Here is a 23,989-nt window from a genome sequence, read left to right as displayed (position 1 = left end):
GTAGAGGTAGAGGTAGAGGTAGAGGTAGAGGTAGAGGGAGAGGGAGAGGGAGAGAGAGAGAGAGAGAGAGAGAGAGAGAGAGAGGGGGAGAGGTAGAGGTAGAGGTAGAGGTAGAGGTAGAGGTAGAGGTAGAGGTAGAGAGAGGGAGAGGGAGAGGTAGAGGTAGAGGTAGAGGTAGAGAGAGAGAGAGAGAGGGAGAGGGAGAGGGAGAGGGAGAGGGAGAGGTAGAGGTAGAGGTAGAGGTAGAGAGAGAGAGAGGTAGAGGTAGAGGTAGAGGTAGAGGTAGAGAGAGAGAGAGGGAGAGGGAGAGGGAGAGGGAGAGGTAGAGGTAGAGGTAGAGGTAGAGAGAGAGAGAGGGAGAGGGAGAGGTAGAGGTAGAGGTAGAGGTAGAGGTAGAGGTAGAGGTAGAGAGAGAGAGAGGGAGAGGGAGAGGTAGAGGTAGAGGTAGAGGTAGAGGTAGAGAGAGAGAGAGGGAGAGGGAGAGGGAGAGGTAGAGGTAGAGGTAGAGAGAGAGAGAGGGAGAGGTAGAGGTAGAGGTAGAGAGAGAGAGAGAGAGAGACAGACAGCATTCCACTTCCTAACAAGCTGCCACACATATCAGGACATCAGAAATGATTGCAAGACATTGTCAAAACTATCTACATTACATTTTAGGAGGAAAATCGATAAAGCTAAAGCTAAACCATGTCTTTTAATATATTATTATTATTATTATTATTACAATAATAAGAATAATAATTTATTTTGTATTAGTGTTATTATTATTTATTATTATTAATATTACATAATAATAATAACAGTAATAATAATAACAATAATGGGGACTGGGAAATGATCTGATGCACTGTCACTATTTACGTTATAATTTAATTACAGGTGACGGTGACTTCAACATCTTTTTTAGACAATTATCAGTGCCGCCCACTCCAACACAGTACATCAAGTGAAAATGATAAAAAATGTTATTTAATGTCAGATTCACTCAATAATCCATCCGTTTTCTTTAACATGCTGGTTCCTGTTCAGGGCTGTGGGAGAGGAAAGAAAATGAATGAACGTCTTTCCCTCTCTCTCTCTCCCCTCTCTCTCCCTCTCTCTCTCTCCCCCCCTCTCTCTTTCCTGCTCTCTCCCTCCTTCTCTCTCCCCTCTCTCTTCCTCTCTCTCTCTCCCCTCTCTCTCTCTCTCTCCCTCTCTCTCTCTCCAGGTGAGCCCTGCTCCTTCTCCGTCTGTGGTCCTGTCTCTCACTTCACGTCAAACCCATCTTTCTGACTCGTGTTGGCGCTGCCAGCTAAGATAACATGCCTATATAACCCCCAACACACACACACACAAACATACACACGAACACACACACACGTAAAAAAAACATATTTGTGTCACATAGCAAGTATGTGATGGGTGTGCTGATAAATGTGTGCGTGAACATCTCTCACTGTAAGAATGTCTCCACTCATCATGGGATGGAGATGTGTGTGTGTGTGTGTGTGTGTGTGTGTGTGTGTGTGTGTGTGTGTGTGTGTGTGTGTGTGTGTGTGTGCGCGTGTTTGTGAGAATGTATGTGTTGATGGTTGATAATGTGTGTGATGGGGTTGTGTTTGGCCCTAGCCATCCCCTTATGGGTATTGCGTGTCCTCTCTCTCTCTCTCTCTCTCTCTCTCTCTCTCTCTCTCTCTCTCGCTTGCCCCCCCCTCTCTGGCTGTTATCATGCTGATCCATTTCCTGCTCTTGGCACGGCTCCTGCATAGCTTATGGTTAAAGAAAGCTTTCATCCATCCAGCACCTTCAGGACACACACACAGACACACACAGACACACACACACACACACACACACACACACACACACACACACACACGCACATACCAGCACTGGTATGGGCCGGTGCTGCCCCATCAGACCACAGGCCTAGACAAGCTCGACTGGCACCAATCACACTGATAACATCTGGGGCTTTATTTCATTTGGGCTGGCTGCGTTCTGCTCCGGGAGAGGCAGACGCAGCACTGACAGATTTTTGGGGAAGTTGAAATTAAGGAGAGCGCACGGCCCCACATGCACGGAGGTGGTGGAGGCTCACAATGTCATGGACATGACAGCGCGGGCCTCCACGGACAATCATCCCCAGACATGTGGTCACGAGTGTGTGTGTGTGTGTGTGTGTGTGTGTGTGTGTGTGTGTGACCAAATACCTGAATACACACCAGCATTAAAAGGACATCCGCATTGTGAGGACACGATATGTCCTGTTAATGCCTGTTTTGAAGTGTCTATAAGTCATTTTAAGATATTTTATACTCTATAAACTCTCATGATTCAAAAGTGCTGTTTTAGGTAGACTTAATCACAATTAATCTCATTTTTAAAGGTTTTCATCGATGACTCTGGAAACCATCTATACCGAATATGTTTCTGAGCGTATTTTACTTTGAAATGCCTTCACGCCTCACTATCTCGTCTCAAACATGATGTTTTTATTTTTAAGAAAAGACAATTGAACAAGCAAAGCGACTTCAATGAAGCCAATCTGGATTTTTGTTTTCTCTGAATAGTTCAAATAACAGACGCCGCCGATGATTTTCTTCACCTCAAAATTGTTTAAATATTTCCAAACTCGATTTTATATTAAGTAGCTTCTTTCTGCATTCTTAAAACGACATGTTTTTTTTTCTTTGTTTGTTTGGGGTTTTTTGGGGGGGGGGGGGGGGGCATGTGCCTGTGAATGTATCAATAAAACATATTTTTAATGTTGTATATCACCCATCGGGACATTGTGGGATGGCCGTTGCTAACAAGCCCCACCCCCAAAAAGGACCAAAAAAAGACAGACCAACCGACAGTGTTTGCGTGTCCTTTCTTGAAGCAACTGCTCATAACAAGTAAGTGGGTGGAATAAGGGGAATGGTAAGTGCGCCATGAAAGGCCTTCAATATCTTTCTGCGGTGGAGCAGGCTGTAAAAAGGAAAACGTGGCCGTAAACGCCGTCTCCTCAATTTCGTCAAAAGCGTCCAATGGGAGCGCGCCGCTAATGAGATAAGAGGAAGGGAACAACAACAGTGGAGTAAGTGGGATTACCCCCGTCTGACAAGCTAAAAAGCACCATTTTTACCCTTTTCACAAAAAAAAGCTAATAGCAGCCTTTTCCCTCCGGGAGGAAAAAGAACCACTTATCATCAGGGATGAGGAGAGGAGGAGGAGAAGGAGGAGGAGGAGGATGAGGAGGGGGTGGAGGAGATGGAGGAGGAGGAGGTGGAAGAGTAGGAGGAAGAGTAAGAGGAGGAGGAGGAGGAAGAAGAAGAGGAGGATGAAGGAGGAGGCCCCGGCCAGAAAGTCTCCCATTCTTTTTGGGGCTTGTTTTTTTTTCCCAGTGAAAGTGTTGTACCTTGCAGGAGCGGAAGCTACAATTGCAGGAGCACACACGCCAACATGTCTGTCAGCCATATGCTGCAGCCCGGGGTGGTTTGGGAACAAGTGAAGGTGTACAGTATGGTTACCGGGCAGGTTCTCCTTTGTGTGTGTGTGTGTGTGTTTGTGTGTGTGTGTGTGTGTGTGTGTGTGTGTGTGTGTGTGTGTGTGTGTGTGTGTGTGTGTCTGTGTTTAAGTGTACAAGCATCTGCTTCAGGGCCAGTGCATGTATGGGCGCCTTCAATGTAATTACAGTTCCCCGACGCTCAAATTTACCACATTTCTGATCGATGATGATTGCGGCCAATTCCAATGTAAACGTAAGAGCATGCATGCGCGGCCCACACGGTTCAACGACATCCACGACAACTTGCAAGCACAAGCTGAAGCCAGAGCTCCCGTCGCATTTCAAAACAACGCAGCTTGTGTTCGACACCCGGCGCGCCCCCACCCCCCCACCGTCGCCGCTCTCTTTCTCTCTCACTGGGACGACGACGGGGTGTGAGGTTTTTTTTTGTGTGTTTTTCTTCTCAAAATGTCTCTTAAATCAGGCTGTTAAGGAGGAAAGGAGTCCACACATCTGGAAGACACAATCGGCCGGCACATGCTGAAAGTTAGCGGCGAGCGCTCGCAGTCCAAATTAGTGGCGAGTTTTATTCCCCCGCTGCGGTAGGAAAATATCAAATCTGCTGCCATATGAGCGCCATAAAGCTGGCTGCCGAGCTTTGATGCCTTCATGTGGGAGCCTTTAAGCCGCGCGCTTGTGTGTGTGTAAGTCACAGAGTCTGTCTGTGTGTGTGTGTGTGTGTGTGTGTGTGTGTGTGTGTGTGTGTTTGGCGTTATGTGACGCATGGCTTAATGTGAGATGTAAGTGTTTGCAGCAGTCCTGTGTGCATGCATGGATGGTGTGCGTGGTATACCTGGGTTTTTGTTTTCTTCATCCTGCAAGCGTACGTGCATTTTTCTAATGTGTGTGTGTGTGCGTGTGTGTGTGTGTGTGTGTGTGTCTGCACGTCAGGTGTAGCTGTGGAGCGTTTTTTTGGTTTTTTTTGGCAGGGGGTGGGGGTCCCTGTGGGGACCCCAGGTGACCACCCTGGGGCGCAGGCAGATGCGCCCCAGGGTCTGTCCTGCCCTGTCTGCATAGTAGTGCATGTGTTTTCAATGTAATTACTGTGTGTAATTATAAGATGTACTTAAGTACAGTAAGTTTACAAGGTTTTGTACTTACTTTGGTATTCGTTTTCAGAGACTTTCCACTTTTACTGCACTACGTTTCAAAGCAAATTTCTCAACTTTTTACTCTAACACAGTGGTGTTACTTTAAAAAAAATGTCATTGTGATTTATATTTGTATATATTTGGAAATGACTACCACACCACTCCTCCTATTTTTTTCTTTATTTTTTGACCCTTCATCTCAATCTGCAAAAAAAAGCTCCAGCAGGTACTCTATCCCAAATTATCATTTCAGCACACTGGATAAGATGAGTACTTTTACTTTTAATACATTAAGTACATGTAAGAGCAAGTACTTATATACTTTTGCTAAAGGAGCAATGTCAATGTGGTACTTTCGCTTTTTAACACTTTGTTGTGCCAGGGGTATTTGCACTTTTTACTTCAGTAAAAAGGTCTGAGCACTTCTTCCACCGCTGTGTAATTATATAGACGATGTGAGCTCATGCAAGGACAACCAGCGATACACACACACACACACACACACACACACACACACACACACACACACACACACACGCAGTAAAGTATATCTCCCTGTAAAGTATAATGACATATATAGGAGGAAGTGATTGTTTCCTCAAATGGGACGCAGTCATATTTTGTCATATTGTGTTGCTTATAATCATGCTCTTAATAATATGAATATGATTATTAGAATATCTCGCTATTGTCATTGTACAAGTAGGCTACAACGGAATGAATCCTCTGCATTTGACCCATCCTATAGCTAGGAACAGCGGGCAGCTGCAGTGCCTTGGTCAGGGGCACCGACAGGGGGATTAACCCCTAACACACATGTATTTTGATGGTGGGAGGAAACCAGAGCTCCAGGAGGAAACCCAAACAAACACTGAGAGAACATGCAAATTCCACACAGAAAGGACCTGGGACGCCAGGCATTGGAACCCAGAACCTTTTTACTGTGCTAACAGTGCTAACCAATGAGCCACCGTGCCGGCATAATGTAGATGATATATTATACTACGTTACCAACTGGTGCGTGTGTGTGTGTGTGTGTTTGTGTGTGTGTGTGTGTATGTGTGTTTGCATGTGTGTGTGTGTGTGTGTGTGTGTCTGTATGTGTGTGTGTGTGAAAGCTGAACTCTGCGTGTAATCAAGGCCTCCAGCATCTTCAGAAATATTAAGATTGCCAAACGCAGGAACACACACACAGACAGATGGAAATACACACACACATACGCAAACACCAAAATAGACATGCATGCCTGGCAGGACGGGCAGACACTAACCAGCCCGCCAAACAGTCAGACATACCGTTAAGCACACACTGGCACACATATGACTGCGGACAAATTGGGAAACGTGGAACACACCCAAACACACACGCGCAGCAACACAAACACATGCACCACCCACACTGCCACCGTGTAACCCCTAATCACAACCCCGAAGCTTGGACATCAAATGAAGAAAGTTTAGGGGGGGAAAAAAATAATCAAGAGTAATTAACGCAGTTTCATATGCAAATGTGATTAATGCAAAACTACAAAGTCATTATGCAAATCGACTTTTCCTTGAGCCTCTGTACAAATATTCGCAGCTCAAATCAGGGATCAGTCTCGCCATCTCTCCCTCTCTCTCTCTCTCTCTCTCTCTCCCCCCTTCCCCTCCTATCTCCCTCTCGCCTTCCTCTCTCTCTCTCTCTCTCTCTCTCTCTCTCTCTCTCTCTCTCTCTCTCTCTCTCTCCCCCATCTCTCTCCCTCTCTTACCCGCACGCCCGCTCGCAGTGGAGATAATACGTAAGTAGCATTTGAAGTTATTCCTAACTCACGCCGCGCGTGTTTTCATGCGATGGGCCGGGGCCGTGGCTCGACACCGCCTGCGTACTGATTAGCGGCTCGGCACCGGAGCGAGACGGGGACGCCGGCGTTTCAGGGGGAAGGTATGAATATGCAGCAGCCTGATTGCTTTTCATGATTAAAGCCTATTTAATATGGAAATGAGAGCAAGCCAGGTGATTAAAGGAGCACTGGGTGGTGGAGAGAGAGAGAGAGAGAGAGAGCGAGAGAGAGAGAGAGCAAGAGAGAGAGAGAAAGGAAGGGGGGGTGGGGGGGGGGGGGCATCTTCAAATGCATGTCGCTAAAGACGTGTGCAAAGTGGAACGTCATGGATCTGTTGTGACACCGGCGGCGGTGGCGGCGCAGGACGGAGCCAAACTGGCAGGGTTTTTTTGGGTAAGCGGCGGAGGTCGAGATGCATGAAACACACCGGGGCGTGTGCACACCGGGAGATGCTCATCCAAGGACAAAATAAGAATTTATAGCATCTGTATTTATGTACAATTTTTAAATCTGCTTTGGTTGTGTGAGACCTGAGCTCCCTGTTTACGACACCAGCCCTTGTAGTGTCGGAAAGCAGCGTTTTAGTGCCACATGTCCTGGAATTATTTCTTATTCCTTTATTTTTAATACTTTGATTGGTTTGATAATTGATGTTTTTGTGCTAATGAGCTGCATAATGCATCACAAATGTAAACTCCTTCAGAACATTTTTATATATGTTTGGTATTTTTTTTTTTTTTCAATCCATGCCTAAAATCCATCCAGACAAACCTTTTCTGAAATCTTTGCAAAAAATTTGCCCAAAGAAGTGAAGCAGCGCTTGGCCCTTAAAACACAAGTCAAGATAAAGACAAATAATGAAGTTCCCTCCATCTAGATCTATGGATCTTCATCCATAGATCTAGATGGAGGGAACTTCATTATTCTGGAGATTCTGGTGTGAAGGAGGAGAGTCTGATGTGAAAGAGGAGAGTCATCCCTCTGATTCGGAACCCGCTCGGAGGTACAGAGCCACCGAATTAAACCAAATGAGTCGTGGGAATCAGTGATATAAACGATGGGATCCTCCTCTACAGTGCTCAGTTCCTCAGTGAGCAGCGCGCGTTGTGTTGGAGTCAAACGCTCTGATTCGTTCTGCATCTGCCGGTTCCTCAAAACGTTTAAACCACTTTGTTCACCTTTGCTGTTCTCTTGTCAAATTGATCAGCTTTGGAAAAATGGACAAGAATGACTTATGTATAAGGATGGATGGGTGATTCCACAGGGAATCTCTGGAAAACATGTATTAACTAGAGCTGGACAGAGAGTACAAATTATAATATAATATAATAATATAATGTATTGTATAACATGATGTAGTGCAGTTACAAAAAAATATACATAAGAAGAGCAGGAGAGTGATCCAACCATCCTGCAGACTAGCAAATACAATATAATATAATATAATATAATATAATATAATATAATATAATATAATATAATATAATACAATATAATATAATATAATATAATATAATATAATATAATATAATATAATATAATACAATATAATATAACATAATATAATATAATATAACATAATATTAAATAATATCGTGTAATATCATATAATATTATGTTATATAATATTAAATAACACAATATATAAAAAAATATATATATAAAATAATATAATAAGATATAATATAATAAGATATAATAAAATATAATATAATATAATATAATATAATATAATATAATATAATATAATATAATATAATATAATAAAATATAATATAATATAATATAATATGGCTTATTAACATATACTGTAGGAACTGGGAAACCCCCAGGTAATTTATGAGAGCCCTTTAAAGGAAGCAAACATTAGCTGAGAAATCAATTTAAATGTATACATAGCTCTATTAAAATATGTTTAACTTTCCTTTAACCAAGAAATCGTACTCGCGCTGAAACCGCTGTCGTGTGTGTGGCCTTTGAGCGGATGTGAAAACCCGGTAACGGCTGCGTAGACGTTGCGGTTAGCGCTTGGACCGGCTCTTTAAAGAGAAGTTTGCTGCTTTTTGCAAATTCCATCCACAACCTTTACGGCCGCAGTAAAAACGTATTAATCCAGCCGCACTGGAAAAGAAAAAAAAGGAGAGGTCGTTCAACTGCTTTTTTGCCCGCATGACTCTACATACATACACTAGAGTTTTTTTTTTTGTGTGTTTGGGGGGGGGGGGGGGGGGGTGAATCAAAACCAGAATAATAATTCCGAAGAGAATTTGGGGTCATTGATGCAGACTTGTGGGGATTGTCACACATTAGAAACCTCACGATAATGATTTCTTGAACTAGAGAAAGAAGCTTCAAACAACAGAAAATTAAAGATATTTTTTGAGACATAGCGCAGTGTGCTTTGACGACAGTGGTGGGAGGGGTACTCAGACCTTTTTACTGAAGTAAAAATAAAAATACCCTGAAACGAAATGAGTCTATTACGAGCGAAAGTACCACACTGCCATTTCTACATAAGTAGAAGTAAAAGTTGCTTTTAAATGTAATTAAAGTATTAAAAGTAAAAGTGTTTGTCATATCCAGTGTCCTGATATAACAGAGACTATATTACGTCATTAAGTGCTAATGGACATTTTTTAAATACTGATTTAAATTCACCTGAAAAAAGTACAGAATATAAGTTTTTGAGATATATATATATATATATATATAAAGTAAATATAAATCCAGATAAATTTTCCTTAAAACTAAAGTAACATTAATTTGGTAGAGTAAAAATAGTAAACAGTAAATAGGAGTAAGTAGGAGTAAAAGTCTAAAGTATCGGTGGGGGTGGGGGGGTGGTTCAACGTAGGGCCAGGGTTATCCTCGCCATGGCAACTCTCCCCTAGCGACGGTCGCTCGCTGTTGGGTGACAAGCACAATCATTCTTCACACGGAACTACACGCTTAGCTATTACACGCACACACAACACACACACACACACACACACACACACACACACACACACACACACACACACACACACACACACACACACACACACACACACACACACACACACACACACACACACACACACAGAAGGCTTATGCATATCTGCTCATATGCACAATCCTCAAACACACAGAGAAACACTCAAACACACAAACACGCCAATGCATGCATCAGCAAAAGAATGTCTGCAGAAAGACACCACAGAAGGGACATTTTTCATTCATTGTATGTAGTGTGTGTGTGTGTGTGTGTGTGTGTGTGTGTGTGTGTGTGTGTGTGTGTGTGTGTGTGTGTGTGTGTGTGTGTGTGTGAATGCGTGTGTGTGTGTGTGTGTGTGTGTGTGTGTGTGTGTGTGTGTGAATGTGTGCGTGTGTGTGTGTGTGTGTGTGTGTGTGTGTGTGTGTGTGGCTAAACTTGCCTAGCAAGCGTGCAGCGTGTGTTTGCAGTCTAAGCGAGCCCAACAACAAGGCCGAACAGGATGTGATAAAAAGTGAGCTGGTTGAGACCATAACCGTCAGTGTCGCTTCCAGGTGACAGCATGGTGAAAGGTTACACACGCAATGCACATCCACAAGCATTTAAGCATTTAAATGAGAGAGAGAGAGACAGAGGGAGAAAGAGAGTGAGAGATAAGAGAGAGAGAGAGAGAGAGAGAGAGAGAGAGAGTTTGAACGTAATTAGACCTATTAAGTGTAATCTAATTTGGACGTAACTTAAGACGCCTTGAGTGGCAATCAAACGTGTGAAACAAAGCTCTGCTGCTCCGTTTCACTCAGGCTGCGAGTACTTCCATGTCCTGAGAGTGTAGTGAGTGCTGATAAACATGACGGGCCACTGAGCTGACTGGCTGGCTGGATGACTGGATGACTTGATGACTGGGTGACGGGACGACTAGATGGCTGGATGGATGGATGGGTGGATGGGTGGATGATAGGATGACTGGATGGCTGGATGACTGTTTGTGTGGATGACTGGATTACTGGATGGCTGGGTGACTGGGTGATTGGATGACTGGATGACTAGTTGACTAGATGGCTGGATGACTGGATGGCTGGCTGGCTGACTGGATGACTCCATGGCCGGCTGACTGGATGACTGTCTGACTGGATGGCTGGTTGACTGACTGGATGACTGGATGGCTGACTGACTGACTGGTTGGATGGCTTCAAAATCAAGCTGAACACACAACATATAAAACACATGTTTTTATTTTCAATCCAACGCTTCCGTGTTGTTAAAGGGTCTGATATGGATGAAGTGTGGTGTTGAAGAACAGATCCGTCTCTACAATACATGTGGCTAGTTACTATGTGACCATTACAGGGCCTAGAGGTCAGACCAAAAGAAAGAAAGGAAGGAAGAAAGAAAGAAAGAAAGAAAGAAAGAAAGAAAGAAAAAAGCCTGTCACTGTACAGCAACTCCCCACTGTTCCCTTGCTTTTCACCTTTTTTTTTGCTATTTAATTTGAATAAGTTCCAGTTTCTTTACACATTTTATTTTCATTTTTTACTTCATAAAATAAAGATCCATTTCTTTTCACTTGCACTGTTCTGTAAACTTGTGGTGCTCTAACGATTGCATTCCGTATCTTATCTGATCTTATCTGGGATATATCATCAGATAAGATTTAAGATAACACCTTATTATCCCCAGAAGGAAATTCAAGACGTATAGACAATAACAATACATATATAAAATATATATAAATAAAATAGAGTACATAATATATAATGTAGTGACATAAAAGCACCATGTTCTCTCAGTATTCTTTACTTCAGTGATCCGGCCGCATCGACTTTTTGATGAAAAGATCAAGTGACTTTTCTCAGCTTCTCAGTCTATTAAATGTCCTTAAATTTAAACCTCTACTTCAAGGAATCCGCAATTTATCAATCAATTTATGGCCCTCGTCGGAGTTATTGTCAGATTGATCGACCCTCCTGAGTGACGCAGGTCCGGCGCAATAAATTATTTGGTAAAACGTCTCAGGCTATAATTCACATAAACGGCGGAGGAACCGCTGTGAATCAAATCTACCGGCTCCTATTTGTCCAAAAGTCACCGCTGACGTTAAAGGAAACAATGATGTGGAAAAGATCCGTTGTCTATTCCAAAAGATTACAAGAAATGGTGCGAAAGATTTTTTCTTTCTCTTAGTTGAGTGTCTTAAAAGTTTAATACTATTATATTTATTTAAGTCTGTATAAATACACATGTATAAATGTAACCTTCACAAACAAACCAAATGTCACCTTCAAAATTCATCGACTGGTATAAACGGTATGTATATGACCGTTGGGCCTTTTTACCCCCCAAAAAACGCTGCAGTCCTATCGCCGACCACAACCTCAGAGCGAGAGAAAGCGTCACCACGATGAAAAGACGTTTTCATTTCTTCCCAGATTTTGGTTTGACTTTTGCCGATGCCGTTGCCAGCCAATCAGAGAACCAGGCGATCAGAGAACCAGGCGATCAGAGAACCAGTCTCTTTGACTGTGGAATTTTTATATTTCTATTGTAAAAAGTATAAATTGTAATTACTTTTAACCTGTCTCTTCACCCCTTTCCCCAAAGTCTACCACAGAGCGTTCATTGACGTTCACTGATGCAATATAATAATAATAATAATAATAATAATAATAATAATAATAATAATATTTATAATCACTCGTACAAATGACTGTTTTGGGCTCTTTTCAAGGTCTACGGAGGGCTGTGTCTGGGCACGCAGTGGCGACTGTCTCCTCTGATAACTTTGAACATGTTCCCCTGCAGTGCTGGCAGTCTATGAGCCTCAAACACACCATCACACACCATCACACACACACACACACACGCCCCCATAGCCAGATGAACGGCTCGCTGCTTTATTAATCCCCTTTTCCTCACCACGCAGAGCGATGAATTTTAATCAGCTTTTTTAACCTTTTTTCTTTTTTTTTTTTTACATGCTGCTGGATTTCCTTCTACAACCACACACACACACACACACACACACACACACACACACACACACACACACACAAAAGTGCAAACGCACGTAAATACACACCACACACACACACACACTAAGACACACTTGGGGGCGGATCCTCTATCACCTTCCTCCTCGCCTTTCACAATTGGTTTCAGCTGAGGAAGTCCTTCAGGCCCGCCCGTTTTCTTTTTGCGCGTGTGTGTTTTTTGTTTTTGTGAGTGTTTCTCTGTATCTGTGTGTGTGTGTGTGTGTGTGTGTGTGTGTCTGATGTTTCACTCAGGAGCCAGAACCAGAGCGGGCACGCAGCACAGCTCTCCGTCACTCTAATGAAATCATCCCCAGATGCATTAATCCCTCCTCTGCTCAAGGCCACTGTCAAAATAACTAGCAGCTGGGTTTCTTTAAAGAGAGCTATCTGTCTTGGACAGGTGAGAGGTGTCTGGCTGTGTGTGTGTGTGTGTGTGTGTGTGTGTGTGTGTGTGTGTGTGTGTGTGTGTGTGTGTGTGTGTGTGTGTGTGTGTGTGTGTGTGTGTTGGGAGGACTTTCTAAATGTGGGTGTAGCACCAAGAGAGCAGCCGAGCCGCCGGTTCCTCCACGAGTGCCGACGCCTGTTTATCGGCGTTGCCACTTAAAACATTAACAACCAATCCACTCCTCACCCCAACTCACTCACCCCTCCCTCCCTCTCTCCCTCCTTCATTTACCTTTCCTACTTCCTTTCTCCTGCTTGGGGCAGATCCCCTTGGCTGGCGTCATCCTCCGCTCCTCGTCTGCCTCCCCCACTCCACCGGGGGTCACCTGGATGCCAACCTCCACCGGAATGGGTCCCCTGCCCAGACCCAGGCCCATGCCCAGGCCCAGGCTGGGGCCGGGACCAAGGCCCAGGCCCAGGCCCAGGCCCAGCCCCAGGCCCTCCAGGGACCGGGCCGCCCGGGGGGAGACCACACGCTGGCTCCCGTTCTCCCCCGGTTTGGAGAAGGACCCCGGGGCGCCAGGGGGGCCGGGGCACAAGCGGCGCTTGTGCTCGATGAAGACCAGGATGTCGCCCAGCGGGAAGTTGGTTTGGCACTGGCCGCAGGTCAGCAGGTCGTGCTCCCCGCTGCGACTGCCCGCCGCTGCTGCCCGACGAGGGCTGGCCGTGGCGGCAGGCGGCTGCGGAGACGACGTGGGTGTCCCCGCCCCCGACTCATGATGATTGGCCTCCGCTGCAGGAAAAATTAAAAGGGAAGAAAGTGTGAAGAGGAATGTTCATACGGATTCAGATCAATCAGACAGCATCATCAGGAGTTAAAAACACTTTATTTAACTTTTTTTTTTATATATATAATTTTTTTTCTATTTTTATCTTGTTTATTTTTTTGCTGCTATGACCTGCATTTCCCCACGAGGATTAATAATGTTTTAGTCTCAACTTTTCTCTTAAATACCCACAAAATTGACACAAAATTTGTTAAGTAAAAGCAAATGTACCACAGTGACATTTCTACTATAGGCAAAAATATATAAATACTTTCAATGTAAAAGTAGAACAATATGAAATAGTAGAGGTGGTGTCATAGTCAGTTACAAGGATGTGGACCTGATCTGACAGATTCAATATGTTTGTAATTATTTGCATGGATTTACAAAGTATATATATATATTAACATACAGTATATAAAAAAAAACAAAGTTATGCATAAATTTAAAAAAGATTGCTTTGAGATGGAGTGGAGTGAAAGTCCAAAGTCTCTGAAACACACCAGTATACTACACTAAAAACAAATACTTGAAAAATGGCACTGAAGTACAATAACAAACGCTGGAGAAAGATGAAAAGACAGTAAATGGCGCACAAACAAATTCTCTCAATAATATTACCTGAAGACAGCCATCTTTGAATGCTGCACGAGAAGCTCATGACACTAGAATGTGTGTGATGTTTGCATCTGTGTCTCTGTGTGTGTCCGTGTGTCCGTGTGTGTGTGTGTGTGTGTGTGTGTGTGTGTGTGTGTGTGTGTGTGTGTGTGTGTGTGTGTGTGTGTGTGTGTGTGTGTGTGAATCACCGAAATTGGCATAAAACAACACGGCAGAAGAGGAACGACGCCCCACAAGACAAACACCTGGGGAGGAACGTTATCGAGGCCAGATCAGCGCGGGCGGGTGGGGCTCCACACTTCTGTATGTGCGCGTGTGTGTGTGTGTGTGTGTGTGTGCATCTGTGTGTGTGTGTGTGTGTGTGTGTGTGTGTGTGCATCTCAGGGACCAGAGAGCTACTCATCTGACTGTGCTGTCTGGGTTTCCGGTTCAGGGGCCATCGCTGCACGGCACGAAGCCGACATACCGAGTGAGAAAACAAAAGTGCGGTGTACGCGTGACCACATCCACAGTAACAATGTCAATATGTGTGTGTGTGTGTGTGTGTGTGTGTGTGTGTGTGTGTGTGTGTCTGTGTGTGTGTGTGTGTGTGTGTGTGTGTGTGTGTGTGTGTGTGTGTGTGTGTGTGTGTGTGTGTGTGTGTATTGTGTGTGTGTGACGACACTTTTCTCCCCATTAACAACCCCAAAAAAACAAAAACCCCATAAAACCAAATCACAGGCTCCCATTAGCAGAACAAACCCAATTCTTCACATATCCGAGGCGGTCATTAATAATCCATACACAATAACCCCCGGATGTATGGAAATCACATGAACCTGACACAGGAGAGACTGGGGGTACTCAGTACAAACATCCCATAATATCACCCAAATTTCCTCTCTTCGTCTCCTGCGTTTCTATCTAACTTTTCACGATATCTCCACCTCTCTTTTTGACTGTGAAAACCTGCCACATACCGAACTCAGATAACAAAGATCTGTCTGTGTGTGTGTGTGTGTGTGTGTGCGTGTGTGTGTGTGTGTGTGTGTGTGTGTGTCCATCTAAGCTTCTTCGGCCTGTTATCACCCTGTTATCTCCGTCCCCAGATCAGTTTGCGGAGCCTTTCCTTCCTCAGAACTCCCCGGTCGTAACCGTTAAAAAGAACAAAGAAAAAAAAGACAGGGTTCTGGTGTTGAACAACTTTGAATATTCTCTCTCACACACACACACACACACACACACTCACACACGCGCACACACAAGCATACACACACACACGCCACCCCACCCCCGTCTCCAGTTCATTTCAGTCCACTCCCCTTCGCCCTCTCACAATCGCCCCGGAGTGATGACTTGGTGCCAAATATCGTTCCTCCAAATGGCGACGGCTTCCTGGAGCCACGCCAGATAATTTCCATCTCATAATCTGAGGCAGTGACGACGGGACACAAACACATATTTACCCAGAGTTCACAGCTTGAGACCGCTTCACACGACTTGCTTCACACGGCCTGTTGTTCCCGCGTGTGTTGTATGTACTGCTGTGTGTGTGCGACAAGGTGCCTATGCATCACCATATATTATCTGTGTGTGTGTGTGTGTGTGCGTGCACGTGCGTGTGCGTGTGTGTGTGTGTGTGTGTGTGTGTGCATATTTGATTTAAAAAGGGAAAAACACCTGAAAATCCACTATCCACCAGCATTGTCAGGATACTAAATGTGACCTCATAATGCTGTGTGTGTGTGTGTGTGTGTGTGTTTGTGCATATATGGTTTATAAGGTTTGGTGTCTGCATAGTGTACTCGTAATAATAATGCTATTTTCGCACAAGTGCATGTCGCATGCACCGCTGTGTGTGCAACAAGACTGCGAGGTATCGCCATAGATTATGTGTGTGTGTGTGTGTGTGTGTGTGTGTGTGCATATTTGATTTAAAAAGAACACTAAATGTGTCCTCATAATTCACAGTGTGTGCGTGTCTGTGTGACTGTGTGCATATATGGTTTACATGTTTTTTTAAGGACAAAATAACTGAATATCCACCTGCATTATGAGTACATATTTGTGTCCTTGTAATCCAAAAGGCTAATAATGCTGTTTCAAAATATTTATATGTCTGTATATATACAGTATATGCATCTTTTAATTTACTCTCATGGTTAAAAAGTCGTGCACCTTTAAATCTATATATGAGTAAATATATGGTCAAAAAAGGACAAAATACCTGAAAACCCTCCAATACTGTTCATAAGCATTTATTAATAATATTAAATAAGAAAATGTATGTATGTATATGCATCTTCTGGTTAACCGGTTGTTAAAAATTAATAGTGGAGTTTTAAGTTCACATAACCAAAAGGAAAAAGGTTTTTCTGGATGACCCTATAAACCACCTATACCTGAATACGTGTTTGTGTTTGTGTGTGTGTGTGTGTGCGTGTGTGCGTGTGTGCGCGCACGTGTGTGTGCGTGTGTGTGCATCTGTGTGTGTGAGACTTGGCGTGGCGGCGGTGATGTGAAAAGGCCCCGGATTCCTGACATGTCTTTAAACCAAGGAGCTGACAGACACCTGAGCGTCTTCAAACCACTTTCCCAAGAAGAGGCAGCGAGGAAGGACCCGTCCTGCTTGTTGAGTTACGTGGCCCCCGGGGGCCCGCCAGGCGCCAAGTTAGCACACTTGGGCACTGCAACAATTCCAGAACTCAAAAGAAATCTGGCATGAGCTTGGCTTTTGGTCGGATAATTCTCTGAAACCCTTTACTGTGGTATTCAAACGTTGTCCCCGCCTAGGATTTCAAGGACTTGACGTCCCCCTCCCAAAAAGTAGAAATAAAGAAAGTGTCATATATGCAAACTAACGTTGTTTATAGTAAACCAGGTGGAGCAGTCACATTCATCACACAGGCTTACGGGGCTGAAAGGTGCACAACTAATGAAAAAATATATAATAAAAATAATGAAAACAAATATTGAAAATAAATTAAATAGATCATGCAAAATTAATAAGCTACTTTCCCATTCGATTTTGAAACTTTAAATAAACATATTTCATGAACTTTAATTAATCAAGTCAAGTTAGTGCTTAAAATATATATTAAAGGCCAACTTTTTTCTCTTTTTTTAATCTGTCGTTTTTTTTTTCGCGCCCCCTTGCAACTGCTCCGCGGCCCACTAGGGGGGCAAATCTCACGGTTTGAAAACCGCCCGCTTTGTTGCGTTCGTATAAAAAAAAAACTTTTTCATGAGAAAAGGACAAGCGAGCTTAAATGTATGACATGCATTCGCGCTACACGCACACACACACTCATACACGCACGTACACACACGCACACACGCATACACGTGGAGGCACCTGGAGGGAGTAGGTTCTGAGGGCAGCCACACACAGATCAACGCCACATCACATGGACCCGAGCTCTACTACTGTCTCTCTCTCACACACACACACACACACACACACGCACACACACACACACACACACACACACACACACACGCACACACGCACACACACACACACGCACACACGCACACACGCACACACGCACACACGCAGTTGCACTCCCCCTCTGATCAAGTGTTAAGGAGCCAGGCAGCCTTAGAGCGCCCCCTATCAGCAGAGAGAGAGGAGAGACGCACCAGGCTCACAATACGTACCAGATGGGGGAACTGAGAGGGGGAGAAGACAATGGGGCTCTTTTATCAAATGTTTCCATTTGGGCTCTATTTCTCTTTTTTTTCCCTAATGCCCAGACAAAATGTTTTTATTCAGGGAAGCCTGCATGTGCATTTTTTAGAGGCACATGTATTATTATTATTATTATTATTATTATTATTATTATTATTATTATAAGAGTAAATGTGAAAATATGTAATATTGTAAGTGCATACTTTATGACCTAATATGATCATTGTCATTTTAAATTAGGGATTATTATAATATGTATTATCATATAATATCAGAAAAAACATTCGGATCAAACTATCTAAGTAATCTCGATGAAAAGTGCATATAGCAAACTTTCCGGGGGCGCCCTGGCCCGGGATTTCTACTGATATCAGCACACTAACCTCCCAGGCTGATCACCGGACGTTATTATCCGATATTGTGCCTCGAAATACGCCAAACAAAATATTTAGATAAAACGGGACCAGAAGGAGGGGGAAACCAGAACAGAGTCGAGTAAAGCGTTCACACATTAGCAGTGAGGAAAAGAGAATAAGAAAATTACAGCATGGACAGAGTTTTTCTCTTGATTTTCTTTTGTGCGCTTTGATTCTCCCCCCCGAATTAAGCTTCCAGTTAAACATCCCGGCTGTTGATGGGAGAGCCATTAGAAGCGTCCCATGTTGCTGGTCCCTGAGATGGTGTTTACCTCACACCAATAATACCTTAAAAGAATTCTAACTGTTCAAACTGTACAGCGTGTGCTGGGAGGGGGAGCAGGGCCGGGGGCACTGATCTGATCTGACAACTCAACTGAATGGGTTCAGACCTGCCCGCGCTCCTCCGCCTTTGTCCCCCCCCACTCCCCCACACCCCCCTTCTCCAAACACACACACACACACACACAGACACACACGCACGAAAAATCCCACGGGAGAAAGTGGGGTGAGATTCACGCTGTCATTGAAATTAAATGACAGCAGTATGTTGCAGATGGTTGCGATCAAAAATTCTAATGACAAGCGACCTCGCTAAGACAACCAACCCCCCCCCCCCCACCCACCCCCGCCCTCCCCAGTTCCCTCCTCATTTTCGCCGTTTTGCGATTTGCCAAGGAGAGCACTAGACAGAGCTGCAAACAGAGCACGCTGTGTAAGGAACTGTGGCTTTCATTATCATATCAACATTTAATCTATAACAGTCTCATTTCTTATCATAAATCTTGGATTATTGTTGTGAAAGAGGAGTTAAATACGGGTACAGTGCGCTGCTAAACTGTGACCTGTCACTAAATCAGTCTTTAAATCATCCATTACAGACTGGGGGGTCACCACCACAATTTGAGAGGTCAAAGGAATAATAATAAAAAATAATAAAAAATAAATAATCACATTTTATTGCGAATGAATGACATATGTTTTTTGTTTTTTTTTTGTCGTTATGTAATCTAGTGGGGGTGGGGTGGGGGGTGGTGCGTGGGGAGGGTGTTTGTGTGTGTGTGTGTGGGGGGGGGGGGGTCCGCTACATTAAGAATTAAGACAAAAATAAATCATGCAAAAATCCTGAAATGTTCACCGAGTTGCCACATTCGGTGTGAGGATTTACTGTGCTGTTGTAGTGTGTGTGTGTGTGTGTGTGTGTGTGTGTGTGTGTGTGTTTTCGTATGTGTGTGTGTGTGTGTGTGCGTGCATGCGTGCACTGTGAGGGCTTGCTATATTTCACAGGCATATGGTGTTAATAGAGGGAAAAGAAGAAGAAGGAGTCAAATATAAACTTGTTCGCCAGTAGCTCGCCCAGTCCAGGGGTAAACACTGGGAGCACTGGGAGCGTTTATATCAAGAAAGTCCAAGGAATACTTTCCGCTGAAAGAAAAACAAACAGCGGGGGCTTAAAATTGGTCTCAGAACGGTATCGATTCCCTGCTCGTACGGTCGATACGATAATATTCTGCCGTCGGTGGCGGCTGCGACCTCGAGCTGCGGAGATCTTTGCCATTTAACGCCTGCAAATTCCCCCCCGCCGGGTGAGGGTGCCGTCTTCAAAACCCCAAACTTCAGATTCTGGCGGCTTGTTCGTCACCTAATTCTAAGTTTCTTTTTTGTTCCCATTTCGCATAGAGGACTTTATTCACCCCCCCTTTCCCCGATACCTGATGCGCCATGCAATGTCCTCGTGCTCACTCGGAGATGCACTTGGAAATATGCTGATATTTATGTTCTGTGTTTGACCCCAAGGGGCCAGCTTGAGGACACCGGTTTGGCCGTCTCCGGGTCCCTCCCATGAGTCCTATAGAAACAATCACTTTAGAATTGTACCCCCCCCCCCCCCCCCCCCCAAAAAAAGTACCTGTGTTTGCCCATAAAGGGGCCGGGGGGGACGGGTGTTTGTCTCCATTCTCTATATCCTCTGTACAACCTGTACTGTACCTTGCTGTACTCTTAGAGTTCAGCCCTAATCTGTTGACTCAACCAAATGTCAGACTGTTTGACCGTCACATCCTCCAGCCCGAGGCGTGATCCTTGTCCTCGCCCGGTCCCAGATCCACCCAGTGGCTCACAGGGAGAGAACCTCTAATGTGGAGATTGAGATGGAGGTGGAGTCATGGGAAAGAAAGTGTGATTGCAGAACACTGTGTGTGTGTGTGTGTGTGTGTGTGTGTGTGTGTGTGTGTGTGTGTGTGTGTGCGTGTGTGTGTGTGTGTGTGTCATGCAGGGACACCCACCCCTATTTTTTTTTTCAATGTACAAAGAGAAGAATGGAACGCATAAACACACACATACATTTTTTCCAAGTTAATTCTGTCCCTGTGTGTCCAGAAAGCCATTTGGACAGGAAAGGCGTTGGAGTATGGGTACAGTGGGACCACATTCACGCCCGGGTTCGGGTTCAGGTTCACGCCTCAGATCTCAGGAGGCAACCAGGGCCCGTTGGCGTCTCGCGTCCACTTCCAAGTGAAATCGAAATACCAGTGTGGAACCAACTCATTCCAAAACACTCAAATCCTAAATACTTGCTTTGACCCTGAAAAGCCTGTTTTGAGTTATGAAAGGCAATCTTCAGTTTTAACATTTACAAGAAACCCATCTGCAGGATTTGCAGGTGTCTGCAGACAATCATTGTGTGTGTGTGTGTGTGTGTGTGTGTGTGTGTGTGTGTGTGTGTGTGTGTGTGTGTGTGTGTGTGTGTGCGTGCGTGTTGCGTGCGTGCGTGCGTGTTTGGGGGGTGGGGGGGTGACTGTGAATTATTGTTCGCAGCAATTATGGGAAACAAAAGACAGGATGTCTCCATATGCATCGTTGACAGACTTCTGTAAATGTCGATTTGGGTAATTGAAAAATGTGACGCGCTCCCTCCCTCGTGGACAGACGTGATCCATCTCATTATCTCTGTTATTAAGGTGTGGGGTGTGTCACAGCCCACAAGAATATAGTTTCACACACACAGAGGGGATTTAAAAAAAAAAAAAGGGTATAGTGAATTCCACTTTTTCTAATCGAGTACTGTACATCCGTGCTGTTTGCGATAATTCATTTTCCAAAAAGCATATTGACAATAATGTGAGTTTTGTAAGATCAATATGAAAAGCAACAGGCGAAGTCAAACAGGTTGACCCGTTGCCCAAAGGGGAACTCTCAAATATTTGACAGCCACTCCATGGCGTTCAACTTGCCATCCACCGAAGGCAATGAAGAATATGCAAACACATTTCATTATTTGACTTGATCCATGCAGGTAAATGCTAAGCATGTGTGTGTGTGTGTGCACGCGTGCATGCGTATAGCAGTATAGGCCTATACACACGCGCGTGTACGGTGGTCATATGAGAATGTGCAGAAAAAAGATGATTAATTGTAAAGGGGTTTTGGCCTCCACGTTAATTAACCTAGGTTACTAACAGCAACATCTGTAGATTTTTTTTTAATTAAATGTATTTATTCAAGTTAGATCCGTTATATTCTTTGAATATCCCCACCGACCATGCACCTTTGCATTTTTGCAAATGATTGAAGAAACAGCCCAATTTATTTGCAAATAAATAGAAAATGGCTCTATTTATTTGGAAATAAACAGCAAAAAGCCCTATTTATTTGCAAATAAATGGCAATTAGCCTTATTTATTTGGGATTAAAGGATGCTCTGATCAAAACCCAGAGTCCAACTAAGTTAAATGAGAGCTGATGGGGAAACAAAGTGAATTAGCAGACTGATACGAGCCTCAGACCTAAACGGTGGAGGTTGGGACGGAATGTGCCCTAACCCTCTTCAACACAAACCAGATTGGTGAGAGATTACATCATGAACTTCTGCAATGAATTAGCCAGATTAGGCCACTATGAAATTGGATTTGGCCGAGGCAGGGCGCTGGGAGAAGGAGGCTAGATTGATTTAATTGATTTGAAATTGGATTATGCGACTTTTTAATCACATGCGCGGAAAAAAAAAACTCCCCGCCGCAGATCTGATCTGAGGGCCCAAAATGTAATCCTAATTCTACAGCGTCTGCTTTGAAACGCTTCAAACGGTGAACAGCGACGCTGATGAAAGTTAAAAAAAATGTTGCTCTCTTTTATTCATTGAGTCTTTGAGATAACTAACTATTCATTTTTATGAGCGGGGGAAAGAGAATGAGCTGACCTGACCTCAAATTCGATAAAAATAACATAAAACTAAAGTGTGTGTGTTATAAAGTGTCAGAAAGGAAGGGAGGAAGGAGGAGATTAATTATCAATTCAAGACATTTGAATTTAAAATACAAAAGAAAATGACATGAACGCGGTTATAAAACGATAAAAAGCTGAATCGTCCCTTCGATGCAACCGAGACGGAGCACACACACACACACACACACACACACACACACACACACACACACACACACACACGCACGCGTTCTTACGCACGCACGCACACGCGCAGCCAGACTCTATCTACTCGAGATAACTTGTTCAGACTGAGATAATCAGCGATGAAGCTGAAACACACACTTGGACAAACTGTGGTTATTTTCTTATGCGTTGGCGGATTAGTGCAACTACTTTCAAGATGAAAAATGATTAAATGACCAAAACAAATGTGTTTCTTTCTTTTGCATCTGTGTGATGTTCAAGTTGAAGTTACGGTTCAATTGCATCTTTTTTTTTAATGTAAAATGAATATGTATATTTGCATTAAATGTGCAAACAAATCTATGCATTGCAAAAGGCATGCATATATTTACTGCACATATCTGTATATTCCATAAACATAACTCTATTCCTTTCACTTCTATTTTGTACCCCCACTCTGTATTACCTTCTTGAGTCTTACTTTATTTTTATTTCATTTTATTTATATTATTCTATTCACCAACCGCATTACGTTTTAGGAATGAGTTCGTTTCAGTTAGTTAGCTTGGTAGGAATAAGGTTTGCTAATATATTCGGTTTAGTAACTATTGTGCATAATCTCCGGGTGCGTTGAAAAGACATTTCACTGCATATACGTAGGAACGTACGTATATGTATGTGACAAATAAACCTCTTGAATTTTGAATGTGCAAACAAATGCATTGTCGCTGAAGTCGAACATTACAAATAAATGCGTTTAAATGTGCACTTTTTTTTTTAATAATTCAAACATAATAATGCACAATACTGCAGCGGTATGTCGACATGAAAAGTTACTCACGTTGTATGGTCTCCCTGTGCGTCACCGCTAAGTGCTGCGGGTTCACCTGCTTGCGGCGGGACATCGCCCCGGCTCCTACTCTGGCATCGCCCGGTGAACGGCGCTTGGAGTCGGCTCGCACCGTGGTGTCGGTCCCCCCGCCCCTCGAATCCGCAGGTGAACAACTTTCTTTCTTTCTTTTCTTTCCTTTTCTTTTCCTAAATCCCTTCTACAATAACAACGCCCTCGCAGCGGGGATTTAAAGACTCAAAAAAGGGGGTCGGCGAGGAGGATGACCGCCGGTCTGGTCCCACAGTGCCCGCGGTGTCCACGGTGTCCCCCGCAGGCGCGTCACGCAGCGCCTCGGCTGTCAGAACCGGGGAAGTTGTGATTGAAAAAGAAGACGAAGAAGCTCGGTT

General features: G+C 43.9%; 1 protein-coding gene across 1 annotated transcript in view; it reads right to left on the bottom strand.

The window, feature by feature from the left end:
* Positions 1–23,679, bottom strand: part of bcl11bb (BCL11 transcription factor B b) — a gene marked incomplete at its 3' end in the record, with an annotated part of 36,225 nt that extends 12,546 nt beyond the window's left edge. Inside the window, exons 1-2 of the mRNA XM_079996613.1 lie at positions 23,592–23,679; positions 13,123–13,623 (exon numbers count right to left, since the gene is read on the bottom strand). Of these exons, the coding sequence (XP_079852739.1) occupies positions 13,123–13,623; positions 23,592–23,655 (565 nt within the window). The 5' untranslated portion in view covers positions 23,656–23,679. The remainder of the gene's footprint in view (positions 1–13,122; positions 13,624–23,591) is intronic.
* Between the last annotated feature and the right edge of the window lie 310 nt (positions 23,680–23,989).

This window comes from Zeus faber (assembly GCF_960531495.2).
Source record: "Zeus faber genome assembly, chromosome: 2".
In the NCBI taxonomy this organism is placed as follows: domain Eukaryota; kingdom Metazoa; phylum Chordata; class Actinopteri; order Zeiformes; family Zeidae; genus Zeus; species Zeus faber.
The sequence above is the reverse complement of the archived record's forward strand: the minus strand, read 5'-3'. Positions and strand labels throughout refer to the sequence as shown.